This window comes from Apodemus sylvaticus, chromosome X (genome assembly GCF_947179515.1).
Source record: "Apodemus sylvaticus chromosome X, mApoSyl1.1, whole genome shotgun sequence".
In the NCBI taxonomy this organism is placed as follows: Eukaryota; Metazoa; Chordata; class Mammalia; order Rodentia; family Muridae; genus Apodemus; species Apodemus sylvaticus.
Genome location: NC_067495.1, coordinates 105,862,917 through 105,880,894, shown reverse-complemented (window position 1 = coordinate 105,880,894; position 17,978 = coordinate 105,862,917). Strand labels below are relative to the sequence as shown.

Sequence of the window (17,978 nt, the reverse complement as noted above, 5' to 3'; positions counted from 1 at the left end):
CATAACTATGATTACGTTTTCTATATTTATCTTTCATCCTATGGTTTTACAAGTTTTCTAGTAATTTTGCATTTGGGTATTATTTATATGTTCTTTAAGGATTTCACACTGAAGATGATGTCACCTACAAATAAAGATGCGTTTATTTCTTCCTTCTACCACCACCCAAAAAAAATAAAAAACAAGAAAAAAAACCATGACCATGGATCATTTGGATTAGTCCTTTATTATAGAATTAGAAGAAATAGATGAGGATTCTTTATGAAAATCCCAGACTCACTCAATATTCAAATAACTCTACTCGATAAAGTTTCTCATACAATCACAGTAATGGAGAGGGATTTCTTAGCACAATTGGAATATGTGCATTCATATCTCATTATGGTAGTTTATGAAGTACTGTGAATATATAGCAAGCTACTGACAAAGGAACAAACTGCTTTTGAATGTAGTTTTGAATGTAGTAGGGACTGGCACAGTGGTTAGTGAGGCACTGATGGATGAAGAGATATTTCTTGGTGCTACAAGATGAGAGCAATAAGGCCCTATCTGGAATTAGGTATTGAAATTTAAGCACAATTTTCAAGGAACAAGACCAAAGTGCAATGGTACTTCAAGTTCTGAGTGGCTATTAAGAAATATGCAATGACTGATTTCAGAAAATCCATCATGGGGAAATATACCAGCACCAAGAAGCAATGAACAAAGAACTGGTAATTACCAACAAATACTGAGCAACAGTAGATGTTAACATGTCTAAGAAGTTGTGCCTTTTTAGTACATCATTGCATTTTTTTTGTAGAAGCATCACCTACATCATCTACTTATACATAGAGCTGATGTGTGCCAAGAGTACAAGACAAGCAAAAGAACACCCCAGGTCTTGAGTTTTGTGCACAGATGCTGTTAATGTATATGCACAAGATTTTTCAGATGAGTTGGTTCCAAAAGTTCTGTCATCCCATTGCTTTCCAAGGTCCTCAATTAGATAATAGTCAAAGGTGGTCCATAGGAGTACAGCTTGGTAGCAATTGGCAGTGATTTGAAATAGTGAGGCCTAAGAAGTCACAAATTACTGCAGGCTGGAAAGTCAGTCCTTAGTGGAGTTTGGTCTCTGTTCAGGCAGCAAGAACATGCTGCTGTTACAGTAACTATGATAGGATACCTCAAACAAATATCTTTAAATGCCTTACTTGGTCATTATCCTAAACTATTAAACTTAACCATATATATGTTCAAACCTAAAATAGGAACATTAGTGTAGATATGACTAAGCTTGGATTGGCAGGCTCTAAATATGTTAATTGCCAGAGAGGCTATTCCTCAAGGAAAGTTGCCAATAATTAATCAGTACTCAGTTCAAATGACCATATAATTTGGTTTACCAATTGCCAAGAAGTTTAGCATGTTGAGTAAGCAGGAGTCTTGAGATGACAATAAAATATATAGCTGTATAAATGGGTGGCAAAGATTTAGTTCCAGGATGATTGTCATGTGTTGGCACTAGAGTCTAATTAATATGTCGAACAGAATCCAGATTCTGGTGTCACGATTATAAGGACATTGTTGGATGTGGTGATGCCACTATGATTGCAAACAAAATACCCGAACAAACAAGTAACTAAGAAACAAATCAACAAAGAAGATGATAAAAGCTTTGGGCTCAGTCTTAGGCACATCAGCTATGGGGTTTGGTCCGATAGAATCAACCATCATTTCACCCTTTGGTAGGGATGTGAATCTCAGTACATTGTGAGGGTTTTTTGTTGTTGTTGTTGTTGTTGTTGTTTTGTTATTTTTGCTTTTTTTCGCTTTTGCCTCAGACTCTAGAGAGTCTTATTTCCAAACTTTTAGAACTCTTGTAGCGCTTGGTGCCAACTATAAAGTTTCTGTTAATTATCTTCATCATTGTTGTTATGACAAGTTTGGGGTGGGGCTATCTTTCAACCAACACGTTCTGGTTATTCAAATTTCTAGAGATGTAAATGTTCTTGGCTGTTTTTTTTTTTTTTTAATGTAATACCACAGCAACTCATTTGTATTTTGAAGTTTGTGAAAGTTCATAAATCACTAAGGCCAAAGGTGAGAGGGTATGAGTTTACAAAGTGATTTCCTATCCTCTTCTTACTAGTAAGCTAGTTACATTTTTTTCCTTGCTGGAGTTTTAGAACGTTTAGCAAGGCAATCTCTTGTGAAATGGCCAGCCTGGTTACAGTAGAGACATAACTGTGTTTCTTGCTGGCGGGCTCTTTTGGCTGGAGTGACAGGCAGGTGGGCTCCCTGCACCTGTTTCGGCCCATCCTTTGGTAGTGGACGTATGGGGCTGATGAAAGGCTGGTAATGGTTTGTGGAAGAAAGCATTGGAACATGACTTTCAGATTGTAGGAGCTCTGGCCTGTCTTTGTGTTTTTTGTCTAGCTGAATGCACTGAGTGATCAAATCTGGTAGGTTGTCGATCATGTCTGTGATGTCTTCATTTTGAGTGGGGTCACCTTGCTCATTTTGGAACTGGTCTCTCTGATTGGTCTCACTATAACTCAAATTTGGAGCATGAACTTGGAAAGTAGTGGCATCCTTCGGAGAGATGTCGCTTTTGTCAACCGTAACATTCATTGGAGGTGTTGTTTCTTGTGCCATTGGTTCACCAAACGACTGCTGTAACTCAAGAACAAAGTTCTCATATTGTTTCAATAGATTATTCTGGGTGGACTCAGATAGCTCATCACAATTTTGCATCTGCTGTGAAAGGTAGTCAAAAAAGTGCTTGACTCGGGCATCATCTGCAGGATTAGGAATATCCAGAGCTGTCAAATAGGTGGCCACCTGAGCAAAAAAACCCGTGACACTGGCTGGGCTACCATGAAACTGAGGAAGTTGGTCACCTGAGTAAGGACCAGACATCACTGGGGTATTCAGGGCAGGTACAACTTGCCCTGTTAAAGGAGGTTTATCGTCAGTTGGATGTTGCACTTGTGGCTGCAGAATCAGATTGCCTCCTCTCAGAAAGGAAGGCTCTGCATTTAAGTTTGGTGGAGATTCTGTACACTTCTCCATTGTGTCTCTTGCAATTATATAGAACTGAATAGAAATTCAGTGCCAGTACTCAAGACCAAGGGACAGGCAGTGGTTTGGTTTGGGATCTGAAAGGACAGTGTTGTGTACAAGCAGAAAACAGCTATTCAACATCACTAGAGAGTGCTAAGAGTTGAGCTGAAGAGATGCTTCAAAAACCCTTATCTTCTATACATCACTGCTTCTTCTTTGTGGAGAATGTCAGTGTTTTACACATTCCGAAGACACACATCACCTTAGGATACATAGAGGAGAGTATTTCAATTAAGTAAATACATACAATAGACACAGTAACTTTTCTCCTCCCATTTCTTTATAAACATACATATTAAACTTCATGCTAACTCATTGTTCTAAAATTTCTTTTATAATCACTGTCAATGGATTTTATATTAGAGTCCAAAATATTCTTGGTGATCATCCAGACTAACAAGATTTATAATTTCACAGATTAAAAACAGAGACTCAGAGAAAAAAAATGTTTGTCCAAGGTCACCTAGCTAGTTAATATCAGATTTAGGATGATCATCATGGAAGCAATCCAAAGCAGCAGTTCCTCCACCTACTCATACTCTACGTGAGTGTGATGATACTTCATGCTCCTGACCACTCAAAACCTGATCTGGGAACAAGAGCATTGATCTTACCAGAGACGTTTTTAGGAATATAGAAAAGCAAGTCCCAGCAAGGAGCCACTGAATAACTTTTCATACTTTGCCCAGATTTCCAATGTGATTGGGAATGTGTATTGTAGTCTAAATTGGAATAATCACTGGCTGTATTTCACATTCACAACTTTAAGCTTCCATTGCTACCTGGTATCTGAATGCTGTGTGGTTAATCTATTTTTCTACCATGTCGTTGTCTAGGATCTCATTTTTGTTGCCATGGAAATAATTAGGACATCATAAGGAAGATAAAGACATAAGGTTGAGAACTTCCCAAATAAGAACTGAATGTTCTTAAAAGTATAAAGATCAAAATGTTCAACATTCCTCCAAACATTGATAAGAAGTTAACCAATAAAAATTGAAAATAATCCACAAACAATGTGACATATCAGTTAGTTTGAACTACTCTTTATTTCAATTATTTTGACTACGCTTCCTTGTGAAAGACATAATTTAAATGAGCTTTAATAGGCTACCGGTGTTCAAAAACATATTATCACTGATTCTTTAAAAATATAAGTCTCTCACTAGATAGGCCATGGACCTAGGGATACACCAAAAACTATTGTTCTGCTATAGGGATATAACAATAAAATAATTCTTAATGACATTTTACTCTGCTTGTAGATTAGTGCTTTGCTCAGTCATCATGAGAGAAGCTTCCTATTCCAGTGGATGGAAACTAATACAGATCTACAACTGGACAATGTGCAGAGAATGAGAGACCTTGGGCCATCCATCAGTCCTAAATGGGATGTATTCATCAAACTCCTCTTCCCAAGGGCTCAGGGAGCTATGCTAGAAGAGGAGGCAGAAAGATTAAAAGAGCCAGGGAAATGGTGGACAACAAGGAAACCTTGTCTTTCAGATGCAACAGAACTGATGAACTCATAGAGAGTGTGGCAGCATGCACAGGGCCTGTACAAGTTCAAGTCAAATAGGGTCCCAATGTTGGGAGGGCAAAATGGACAGGAGCTCCCATCCCTAACCAGAAAACAATCTCCAACTGAAATCTACTTGCATAGGAAAAATTAATTTTTACCAATAGAGTCTCACTATGTATATTGACCACGCTTAAGGGTGGGGACATGCCCAGCAGTTATTGGTAAATACAAAATTAACTCAGTGGTATACTTTTGTATATTGTTTTGTCACAATTTGCTTTGTTTGGGGATTGTTGTCTTACTGACATTTTGCTTGTATATTAAGATTTCTGATTTTGTGCTTTTTGGTGTGTGTGTACACGCACACGTGTATGTGCATGTGTGTGTGTGTGCATGTATGTAAGTGTGTGTGTGCATGTGTGTAAGTGTGCATATGCATGTGCGTGTGTGTGTGTGTTTGTTTCTTGTGGAAATGTATATACATCAGTGCTCTACAGACCAAATGACCTGGGCCAAATTCTGGCTCAGTCAAAAGTTATAAGACAGAACAAGTGTTTAATCTCCCTGAGAATCACTCTCCAAAAATAAGTATTGTTCATATACTATAAGCACAGCACTTTCTCTCTCTCTCTCTCTCTCTCTCTCTCTCTCTCTCTCTCTCTCTCTCTCTCTCTCTCTGTGTGTGTGTGTGTGTGTATATATATATATATATATATATATATATATATATATATATATATATACGTGTTGTACACATTCCAGGAAATAAGGTATAGCCTCTCCCCTAAGTAAAGAATGAATTTTAAATTATAGGTTGTTTCTTGTCTTAACAGTTCTAAATGCTGTTACCAGGTATAATGCTTTTCCTGTGTACCAAGACTATTTTCACAGTAAAATAAACAAATATATTCATAAAAAAGAAATGCTTATAACACCTACCTCATAGATTTTGATGGTTGGCTGAAATGAATGGAGACTGTCACAGTTTCATGTCAGTGGCAAACGGCCCATAAATTTTACCAATCATTTCTCTAAGTCCATAGTTGTACCATCTGTGTTTTAAAATTAAAATTTCACCTTTTCAGATTATTGAAAGGTAACACACTGCATTACTGTTTATTATATAACATTTTCTGCAGTATCTGGGGAAACAGCCCATAATTAAGACATTCAGTTTTCAGCAGGAAAAAATGTCTGAATATTCATACTCAATTGGTTATAGATGAAATTCATGTCAAATCAGGTCAAGTTTTGCTGCCAACTGGGTTTCAGCAGCAAACTAATGAAAAAGTGTCTTATATCTCATAGTCCTCTTTGATTTCAAAATTGAAATAAGAAGGGATTATGGACCTCTAGTAAACTTTTTTTAAATTGGAAGGGTATGATTAGAACTTTTCCTTATGTCTCTGCCTTTTGACTTTTCTTTCTGCCCTCAGCAATTTCATATCTTTGTGAGAGCTCCTGATTCTATACAGAATTATGTATTCAGGGTGGCTTAGCATTTAATTTCCTAATTATGTAGCAAGGGTAAAACACTTGCTAAAATTAAAAGCATTACCCCACATGCAAATCATACAATGCTATTGTTTGGCAAATATTCATTCCTTCAGAGAAAATCTACCTGATCACTTCATTTGGGAAATTACTTTTTTCCTGAGGTCATTGACCTTCTATTGGATTGTCCGTAAGACATTGCTGTTGTAAAGACTGCCAGTCTGAAGGATCTAGCCTTAAAGAGCCAAAGCAGAAACAGAACAGAAACTTCAAATGCATAGGTTTTAGACTATCAGACCCATGTGGCTGGACTAGATCATACAGAAATTGCATAGATATAAGCTTTTCTTTAATATGTGCATGTTTCAGCTGTAAAAACCATAACAACAAATGGTTTCTGTAAATTTTTATGAGCCATTTTGTTTACAGTCACTTATCTCAAAACCATAGTTAATAGTTACTCTGGACACAAAACCATTTAATAATGACATTTGAAGAAATCTCTAGGTATGGATTATTAGAGCTGGAATATCCACAAAAAGAACATGTCTTAAGGGTTTGATTTTCATCTTGGCTCAATTAGATGGTGTTGGAACTTTTAAGTAGTAGTGCATGATGAAAGGGCACAGGTCGTTGACCTAAGTTTTCAAGGAGAATGCTGGGTTCAGGGTTGATTCTTTGTTTCTTTTTACTTCCTGAACTCTATGAAAATGTGCTTCCAACCCCATATCAACAGAGCTAACTGACTACCAAGTAGTCAGTTAGTGAGAAAAATGAATATTTTTCTCCCTTAAGCTGACTATCTCAGGTTCTAGTAACAGAGACCCAAGTGCCTCAGGCCTGCAGTGCCAAACTGCATATAGGAGAACTTTGTGACCTTACACTGTCTAATTTTTAAACTGTTTTATCTGTGATCATGAAACTACAAAGAGAAACTAAAATTCTATTTTGAGCTTCAGAATGTCTAAGGAAATTGGTGGTAACAAGTACTAAATTGAAGCATCAATCCCTCTCATAAAGGTGAGTGGAGGAGCATGTGTTTGGACTTTCTTGGAGATATCAGTGTTTACTTACTTCTGTTCTTCTAACTTTCAGAAGAATAACCTTGAACAAACGATTTTTTCTGTGTCTAGACATTCTTATTATTTTAGCATCATCCATACATTCTAACTCAAAAGCTTAGTGAACATGGGCATGCTTTTATAGGGATTTCAGGTAATATTGATATAAGTAGTCCTTGAATTTAATCATGGGAATATTGGACACTGAATACACACACACATACACACACACACACACACACACACACACACACAAAATTCCCGGAATCTCCTTGGATTTTAACATACAGATTTTTTTTATTTCATCTATGGAGAGTATGGAATATTTGCTCTTGGATAGGTCCTAGAAATATGAATATTAAATAAGGTCTATATGAGATGTTGATGCAGACATTTCATTAATACCTTTGAGAAACTTTGGTTTGTGGGCTTTTTTTCTAAGCTTCCTTTTGATTTTAGCACTCTTTAACCTTGATTGGATGAAACTTCCTCTGTAGTCACAGTTGGTCTCAAATTCGTGGTCTTCCTGAGTTATCAACGTTAAGTGTCAAGATTACAGAAATACACCTCAATAACCTGTTTGGGTCATTTTTAGAAGTAAAAATATATTTCCCAAAGTAGCTTCAAAGTAGTATATGGTATGTTGATTGTATTTTATCTAAGCCTCTATGACTTCCTGAATAGTGTTCCAGAGCAGTTCAGGTCTAGGTATGGAACATTTGTCTAGCTTGGAGATGAAAGCATGGGTAGCAATCAAACTGACCCCGTTCTTAGGACATTATGGCTCCCTTCCAGAGGATTACAATACTCCACTCTTCTCTGTCTATGAATAAGAGAACAGTTATTTCCATATCCCCCTATCATAAATACGGCAGGCCAGCTAGTATGACTTAAGTCCTTTGGAACATTGTGGTGAATCAGATCATAGTTTCCTTTCATTTTCAACATTTTTACATCTTCAGCTGAATCCATAGCTTAGCTTTTTATGAAGTTACAAGTACCACGAATATTCTGTCCCAGTACCCTAGTTTTCCTTTATAATGTGTCTTAAGTCCATCAAAGAGCCACACATGTGACATGGGAATCTCTACTACATAGGTTTTGCTATCTACATGCACTAATATTTGTATTTCTCAACAACAGATGTCATCTTCATTACTTCATTTCCTTGCCTGAAATTTTGCTGTTTTCCCAGTCATAAACCAAGCTACTGAGATGTTAAGTCTTAAGTTGGGGAGCAAAGGAGAAGTTTGATTAATGAGCAGTATTCTTCAAATGACTCCCATGTAGACTACTGTATTCTCTGAGATAAGAAAAGAACTATTTAAAGATAAAATTGGGAGAGTGGGAATAGAGATGGGCGGCTCTCTCTGTGAGATAAGTTCTGATTTCTTTATCAATAGAGAACAAACAGAACTAGAATCCCTCCACAGTGGGACATTAGAATAGAGACTCTGAGAATTAAAAAACAGTGAGGCTTCATAAAAGTGATCTTGTTCTTTCAAACCCATACATTCTAGTGCTTGCTTGAACACAGAGATAAACCACGAGGAAATGACTGTTGAGTGATGTAGTCTAGAATCTCACCTGCATGTCTACCACTTAACCCAAACTTTACCCACCATGCACTCATGCTACAGCCCCTGTTACAGGAGGAGACTCCATAGCTAAGATATACAGGTCTTGTTTACCAATTTGAATTCTTCCTTTTGTTTCTTTGTCTGTTCCCTATGCTCCCATCATTTCAAACAATACATGCTGTTTCAAGTAAACAATTAGGGAATGAGTGGAAAAATTCTAATCTACAGACAGCAAATCGTCATAAAATGAGCCCTTTAAATTTGAAATGAAAGGTCTTCTCCTGCCTTCGTGCTCCCTGCTGTCTCTTTCATCTTTAATTCATTAAGTGCAATTCACGTAGTGCTGCACACCACTCATGGCTGATGAGCTGACAGAGCATAGCCCACTTACATTCATCCTCCTTTTGCATTTGCAGGTCCCTGTGGTGTTGGGCAACCTGCTGCTCTGTTCCAGGTAGAGCAAGTTTAATATATGCAACTTACTGTATGCCATGTTTTGTGATCTTAAGAAGTCTTCTAAAAAGCCACAGTTTAGCAGTGGTTCTCTCTTTTCCCCTTCCCTCCACCCCCCCCCCCCCCACAGGGTTTCCCCTGTGTAACCCTGGCTGTCCTGAAACTCACCTTGTAGATCAGGCTGGCCTGGAACTCAAAAATCCACCTGCCTCTACCTCCCACGTGCTGGGATTAAAGGCATGCGTAGCCACTGCCCGGTTTAGCAGTGGTTCTCAACCTGTGGATGGTGAACCCTTCGGAGGTCAAATGACCTTTCACAGGGGTCAGGTATCAGCTATCCTGCAAAACAGACATTTATATTCTGATTCCTAACAGTAGCAAAATTACAGTTATGAAGTTGAAAGAATAATAATTTTATGATTGGTGGTGACCACAACTGGAGGATCTGTATTAAAGAGCTGCAGAATTAGGAGGTTTGAAAACCACTGGATTAGAGAAATCTTACAGATGAAGAATGTGAGGCTCAATGAATAGAAATTGAATTGAGTCATGTTTATGGGCCACTATACTATGGTCCAATCCCAGACAGACCCTTCCCAGTTGGACATTTTTCCTCATAAAGCATTGAATAGGAGCAAGCAATGCAGAGATTATATGCTTGGTGACACTCAAGAAATGTCACTCCATGATTCTGGAGCTAGTTACATCTCACGCATGCAGAGTATTTTGTATGTTCTAACTATGTTTCTACTATCTCATTTGTATTTCATTATGAGCTGTGAAGTAGATAAGACATGACTTTGACACTCAGTACAACTTGGTAAAAAGAGAAAATCAAGTTTGGAAGAAATGATGGGAGGATTTTTATGGGAGTTGGGGGAGGAGCAAGGAGTGGACATGATTAAGATACAATGATTACAGGCATGATATTTTCAGGTAAGAAATAAAGAGAGATGTTGGTTAAAGAATTACAATGATTTGATGTTAGATCTGAAACTAGAATTCTCAATTTAATACAATTCTGCCATATGAAGGAGCTTTAAATAGAGGGTTTTTTTTAAAAAAAAAAATCCGGAAATTTGAAATGAGATATTTTGAATCAAAATATCAATCTCACTTAACCCAGGCTATGAGATTTTGAGCGTTACATCTGTGTTACAGAGAAAACTATATATATTTATTTACAATAGAGGCAATAACATATGTATAGTTACTGGCATTTAGCTGCTTTTAATATTAGAAACCATTTATAGCATGATATTGTCTGGAGGCCCTGGAAAGTTTCTGTCCAAAAGTCTTTATCACCAGCATCTGTTTCTAGTTATAGATTTGTATTGTTATAGAAAGGTAATTGTCCCCAAGTCTCCTGATGTGCAGCAAGGAGGTAGCTTAATAATGTAAGTCATTATGTATATTACCTGCCCACATATTTCTTCTTTATAATACTTGCATAACTTTTAATGAATTATTAAATGTTTATTTCTCCTTTTAAAATGTGAGATTAAAAGAAGAAGCAAAATCTAACTTCATCTTTCTGTATCCAGGGCCCAATATCCTTCTTTGTATCCATAGACTCACTCAGGAATTCTTTACATTGGTAATATTTGTTTATAGCAACAAACTAACTAGTACAGAGGTGGTTTTATTGTTCATATTTGCTATATGAACCATTCTTTATTCCTTGTTAATATGAGCAGAAAATCCATCCAAATTCCAGTGCAACTTAACATTTTTATACCACAGATGAATGAATTAACCATGAAGAAATATATGTAAAGAGCTCTGTCATTTCGGCTAATGTCCAGAAGACCAATGTCCAAACCTTCTACTTAGGTGCAAACCTTTGCCAAAGCAGCGAGAAAAAGTAGGTTCTCCAGAAATATATCATGATTAGATTGATGTATAATTTAGTTTATATCTTACTTCCCTGTAAGAAAAGTTTCTCACTATCCTAAGCCCTAAGTCAAGATTATCTAGAAACTTGGAGAGAAAATTCATGCAAAGAAAAGAATGAAGCTACTTAAAGGCATGGCATTTAAAGTTAAGCTTCAGTGAAGATGGGAGAATCACTTACCTCTCACGTATTGTTCTCCATATGCAAATAGAGTTGAACAATGGTGAAACTCTGTAGAATGTAAAAACATAAGGTAGAAACAGGTGAGATTCTCTCAATGTTTGACTACTACCGGTAGCAATCCTATTTCTATATACTTATTGCAGAGGTATCACTTTCTATTTTAAGGGCTTCCTTAACCCCTGATCATTGTGACACATAACGATTTATGAACATATGATGACTGTACCACCTGCTTAGACAGTGGCATTCTTCTTAAGTTAACGTCTTTAAGCTCCATTTTAATGAACTTATTACATTCACCACAGATGGTTGATCATTTAACTTAATAAATCTATAATGAATGTATACTAATTAGCACAGGCTCTGGAATCTGATCTGCACTCAATTCTAGTTTAAAGACATGAACTCCACGCAACAGCTCTAAGAATTTAGATTTCATCTATTCCTAAATTTCTTCCCCTACAAAGTAATAATGGTCATAACTTTTTATAAGTTTTGGGGATATAATTTGTCCTTTCTAGAGGCCAATAACTCATGTCTAAAATTGGTCTAGGCTGGTCAAGAGTAAAATGCATCTCAAACTTAATAAAAATTTCTGGACCAAAAAAGAAACAAAAAAAAAAACATTATAAAGACCAGTAATTGGTATCATTCTATGTATAGAGATTGCAGAGAATGACACTTTCTAGGTAGCAAGTAAACTGCTCCCTTCTCAATATTCCCTATGCGTGAGAAAACACTGTCACTAGATTTATGTCTGGGAGTGAGGAACCAGAAAAGGGGAAATCATTTGAAATGTAAATAAAAAATATATCGAATAAAATTAAAAAAAATTAGACTTGAGAAAAAGCATATAAATGTTTCTTTTTTCTTTTTTTTGAAATTGTATTAGATATTTTCTTTATTTACATTTCAAATGTTAACTCCTTTCCTGGTTTTCCCTCCAAAAACCCCCTAACTCATCCCCCCTCCTTCTGCTTCTATAAGGGTGCTCCCCCACTCAGTCACTCCCACTTTGCAGTCCTGGAATTCCCCTACACTGGAGCATCCAGCCTTCACAGGACCAAGGGCCTCTCCTCCTATTGATGTTACACAAAGGCCATCCTCTGCTACATATGTGGCTGGAGCAATGGGTCCCTCCATGTTTACCCCTTGGGTGTTGACTTAGTCCCTGGGAACTCTGGGGGTGGGGGGTCTGGTTGGTTCATATTCTTGTTCTTCCTATGGGGTTGCAAACCCCTTCTGCTACTTTAGTCCTTTCTCTAACTCCTCCATTGGGGACCCCATGCTCAGTCTAAAGGTTGGCTCGGAGTGTCCATCTTTTTTCTTATTTTTTAAATCATATTTCCAATAATATGTAATTTGCTATGTACAATGCTGGCCTAAAATCTGTTTTAGTGGATATATAATTTACTAACATAAAATGAAATTACTTGAAATGCATAGTTAATGCTTTTGTTTTGGAGACAAGTTCTCACTATATAGCCCTAAATGGCATGGAATTCACTATGTTGATCAGGTTGGCTTTATACCTACAGAGTTCTGGCTGCTTTTGGCTCCAGAGTGCTTGGGTTAAAGATCTTCATGACCATACCTGGCCTTAATCAATGAGTTTTGGTAAATATATGTATCTGTTTAACACCACCACAACTGACTCTACTTCTGTATACAATAAACATTAATAATATGCATAAAACAAAGAAATAGGTTTGGAATTCTTACAAGAGGGGCCATTTGCCATTGAGAACTATGTAATGCTATTGTGCACACCTTTGCTAAGCACAGCTTTCAGTCACTGCAGATGGTAATATTTTGAAGCACAGCCATACATTAAATGAGAGTTGCATGAATATCTCCAAATATTTCTATGGGAGTATGAAGCAAATAATATCTAAATGTAACTTCTGGCCTTTAATATATCCTAAACTTTATTTTGTCTTTTGATTGACATCCAATCCTTACTCTTCTTGGACCACAAATGGTTGGAAAAATCATTCTTCTTAGAGTAAGTCGAAACAATCTCTTTCTTAGAGTTCTAGTATATTACCCACTCGAGAAGTTCTGGTGATGGACTTATAGGCAGAGCAACAGTAAGATATTTTTGTCTAGAATTCCATGCCTGTCTCCACTCCCCTCAGACATAGCATGTACATTATGAGCTAGCCTAACTAGGTAATCATGGGAGACTGGAGGACAGTCAAAGAGCTTCTAAATATGTACTTCAAAGAAGGGCAACAGATGAGGACTTCCAAACTCCATCTCAGCTTGCTTTTCACATTCACAAAGGCCTATCAAAAATTGTCCATCTGCCAGTGCTTTTTTTTCTATCTAACACCCTCTAGCCCTGACATGGTACTGTATGTTCTTAGAAGAGTGCTTACTTCAACTGACAGCTTTTTTTAAATACACCCATCAGGAGTGATATATCTTTAATTCAACTCCACACTTTAAGTGTCTGTCAGACTGTCAAGTCATTCTAACTTTTGTGAGGATGTGTCACTGTAAAGGGAACTGGTTGTAGCATGCCACTAGACCTCAGAGATTCAGTCTTCAGGCAGTTTGACAATTATTCCAGTGTGACATATTCCAGGCCATATCAACTCTTATTTTCATTGAAAAACAGTAATTCAAGAAAAAAAACTAGGCAGAAGTATGTAAGTTCATTTGGTTCTAGAGATAAACCTGTATTACACAAAAGACAACATGGAATCAATATCCTTAGGGATATTTACAGCTGTACTCTAATTAGAGTAAATTAGAGTAACTTTAGAGTAGAAGCAATGTACTCTACTAGGTGCCTTCAAATGCAGTCATTGGATATATAGAAAAATTGTATTCCTCTATCTTCCATTTTCTTTTCCCAAATAATTCATTTTATTTTAAAGTTGTTTTAAAGTTTTTAAAGTAATTGGTATCATACAATGTTTAATCAGTTATTTTCATCTATAAATATACTTTCAGCAAGAACTGACATTTAAAAGTGACAAAAAGGAAAATTAGCCTCTGTATCATTTTGAAACAAAAAGTTCACTTATTATTTGTTTTTCCTCAAAGATGATAAAGATCATAGAATACTGGTGGAGTCTTACTGGCTCTAAAGCATTTTTGTCATGCCCTATTATAAGCCCTATAGTGTCCATAATCAACAGTGATAGAAGTGCTTTTTAATGACTTATTCAGGTATGGTCATCACTGAAGAGGGGAAAAGGAATACTGAAAATCAATGATGACCTTTAAAATTAATATAAAATATTCTCACAGCAAAATTATGTTTAAGTTTTCATGTGTGTGTGTGTGTGTGTGTGTGTGTGTGTGTGTAACAGCCTAATAACCATTTTCTGGAGGAGAATGTCACTGAGTGGTAGATTGTGTGCTTAAGAGGCATGATGCCATGGGTTCAGTCTCTATCACTATTACATAAATAATGAACCATTAGGGACTACATGGTGGTATAAGATACATAGTATCCAGAAAACCCTGTGCTCAATTCATTTTGCCTCAGAAACAACTCTGCGTCAAGACCCATTGATGAGGACCTAAAGGATGGAAACGGGGAGCTGATGGGTTTCCTTTCATACTTCTGAGTTCAATACAGTTAGATTTACCTAGAATTAATTATGTTAAAGTTTTCTAGCAGCAGATTCCATTATTCCTTAAATGGTTTGATTGTTTGGTGCTATGGTTTGTCTCACTGAGATTAATATGTTTGAGGTTTGATTCTCAGTGTAGTGATGTCAAGGTGCCAGAACCTTTAAGAGGTGAAGTTAGAGTATAAAGAAATTAAGACTTAAACACACACACACACAAAAAGAAAATGTGTAAAATAAAAATAAATAAATAAATAAATAAAAAACACACTTCCTTGGAACAGAGTAAAAGGCTTTTGTGGGACAACATTATTTTCCCTCCAGAGTAGGTTGCTATGAAAAAGCATGACATGCCTCTCTTCACTCTCGGGTTGTCTATCTTTACATGTACTATATCCCACTGGATGCATTGCCACTATGATTTCATGTTCTATGATGTGATATAACAATGTAGACCCTCACCTGAGGGCAAAAAGTGATGAACTAGATAACATTACAACCACTTAATAATAATTGGAATTAGATATATTGTTGACACTTGAGGAAATCTTTCACCTCCAGTGTCATAGTATCCCATGAACTTACAGTCATAAAAATGAATGAAACATTAAACAGGCAGAAATAATTCAAATAATGGCCATGTAGGTACCAAACTGCTGAGGTACAATGGCCTTACCTATAAAGTTATAAAATGGGCTCTCAGTCCACTTAAACAGTGATGCTAGTGAAGACATAATCCTTGGCAGGTATGTGTGCCAAAAAACGACAACATATAACAACCTTTAATACTACCAGACTTAAAGTATTTATTTTGAAGCTGACTAACCTATTCCATCTACACTGATAATTTCATTTAGTTATAAAACCAACCTAATAAAGTCACATTTATCATCATTTTATAAGGACAACTATAATTTTGAAAGGCTAATTCATTTTCCTAAGACCTTATAGTAAAGATATGGCAAAGCTCAAAATCAACCTCATGTTACTCTAATTTAGAAGTTCCACAAATTAACAAATTATATTAGACTGCTTGACCAGCAATTATCTGGTAATAAATACAGTGGAATTGAACAAGAATAATTTATTAATTTGTGGAAATATCTTTAGTTCCCTACTTGTTCTCTTCTATGGTTTGAATAATTGATCACTAAAATTTCATGTGATAGAAGCTCAGTTCCTAGAGTTGTGGGAGTGAGATGGTAGAATCATGAAGAGCCAAATCTAGTAGAAGAAAGCGAAGTGATGAGGTTTCTACTACATAAGCATAAAGGTACATTGATTGTGCTCCCCCAAATCATATTTAATCTCATCAGGATTAAATTTGGCTTTATAAGTTTAAGTTATTACAATTTAGGGCCTCAGTATATGTTGCCTGTTAGATACAGGACCTTCCCCCCTTTGTTTTTCTGCCATGTTGAGGCATAGCCAAAGAAGTACTCATCGGAACAATGACATCAGGTTCAGATTTCTTTAGGTACCAGAATCATAATTCAATTAAGCCCTTTTGGTTGATAAAGTTACCCAGACCATGTATTTAATCATTGAAACACAAAACAGATTAAGACAATCTATCTGCATCCCTCTGTCCATTGTGCACCAGTTCATTGTTGTTTAGACTTTTCTACAAAACAAAATTATAGTAAGTTAGACTAGCAGAGATGGGAAAGAGGGCAGAAGCTACTGAACAAGATATAAGGCATATGTGGTGATTTGAAAAGGTATGTCTCTGATATATTCATGTGTTTGAATTCTTGGCCTATTGGGAATGACATTATTAGGAAATGTGGCCTTGTTGGAGTAGGTGTTCCTTGTTGGAGGAAGTATGTCACTGTGGAGGAAGGCTTTGAAACCTCCTATGCTGAAGCTATGTTCTCCGTGGCATACAGACTCCTTCTCCTATCTGTGGATCAAATTGTAGAACTCCCAGACTCTTCTCTAGCACCACATCTGCCTGCATGCTACCATATTTTCCATTGTGACAATTAAATGTTTTCCTTTATAAAAGTTGCCATGGTCATGGTGCCTCTTCACAACAATAAAACCCGAATTAAAGCACCCCCCCATATTTTTGAATCTTTAGTTCTCAGCTACTGGAACTGTTTGAGAATTATCAGAGGTGTGTCCTTGTTGGAGGGGATGTGGCCTTGTTAGAGGAGGCATGGCACTAGGGATGGGCTTTCAGATCAGGATGTAAAGTTTTCAGCCACTGCTCCAGCATCATGCTGCCTATTTCCCACCTTGGTGGTGATGATGGACTAGCTATCTAAAACTGTAAGTGAGTCCCAACAAAATGCTTTCTTTTATATGAATTTCCTTATTCATGGTGTCTCTTCCCCTCAGTAATATAGTATCTAAGGTAGTTTATTTGTATGATTGGATTTAGTAAATTTTGAAGATTTTCTGTGAAAATTGTTGCCCATCTTTATATACTACAATTGATATGTGAAGACACTGATTATCCATGTTGTATAGTTGACAAAGTCAAAGAAATCCACGATAGAGATCAAATGTCCTAAATGCTAACCCTGTGTTTCACAGCTCATAAGCTATCCCATGTCTGCCAGAAAGCATCTTTGATTAGTGCTGCCTTTGTCTGAGCCATGAGGAAATGGCTACTGTGTCAAGCTGACCAAAGGAGAGGGCCAAAAGCCTTACAAAACAACAGATTTGGGGTTATATATATGTCAGGATTAGGTTGTAAAAGTGGCAGAAATTTGCACAGGAGTGCTCATAATGTAAACAGAATCCTCTCACCTCTCAAAACTGTAGAAAATGTTACATATCAGGGATTGCAAAGAAATTTTCTTGCTATTCCAAATACCCTACTGATTTATACAAATACAAATATAAAATAGAACAACAACACATTATATTTGCTTTTACAAACACTATTTTATGATCCCAAGGAGATTGGGAATTTTAGGAGACCTACTGATTTCTCTAAAGTAACAGGATTTTGTCTTGAACTCCCATTAGCTGAGAAGTTAAAGAGGTTATACTTTCAAAAATTGAGATTTTTTTTGATAGTGAGGAATGGGCTGAGAGATTTTTTTTTACCCCTAAATGTCTATGACTCTTCCAATTCACTCCATTCCA

At 36.6% G+C, this 17,978-nt stretch overlaps 1 protein-coding gene across 1 annotated transcript; it reads right to left on the bottom strand.

Moving 5' to 3' along the window:
* Window positions 1-2,139: 2,139 nt before the first annotated feature.
* On the bottom strand, window positions 2,140-3,054 carry Rtl4 (retrotransposon Gag like 4). The gene has a single exon (XM_052170134.1). The coding sequence runs from the start codon at window positions 3,052-3,054 to the stop codon at window positions 2,140-2,142; it is 915 nt and encodes a 304-aa protein (XP_052026094.1).
* Between the last annotated feature and the right edge of the window lie 14,924 nt (window positions 3,055-17,978).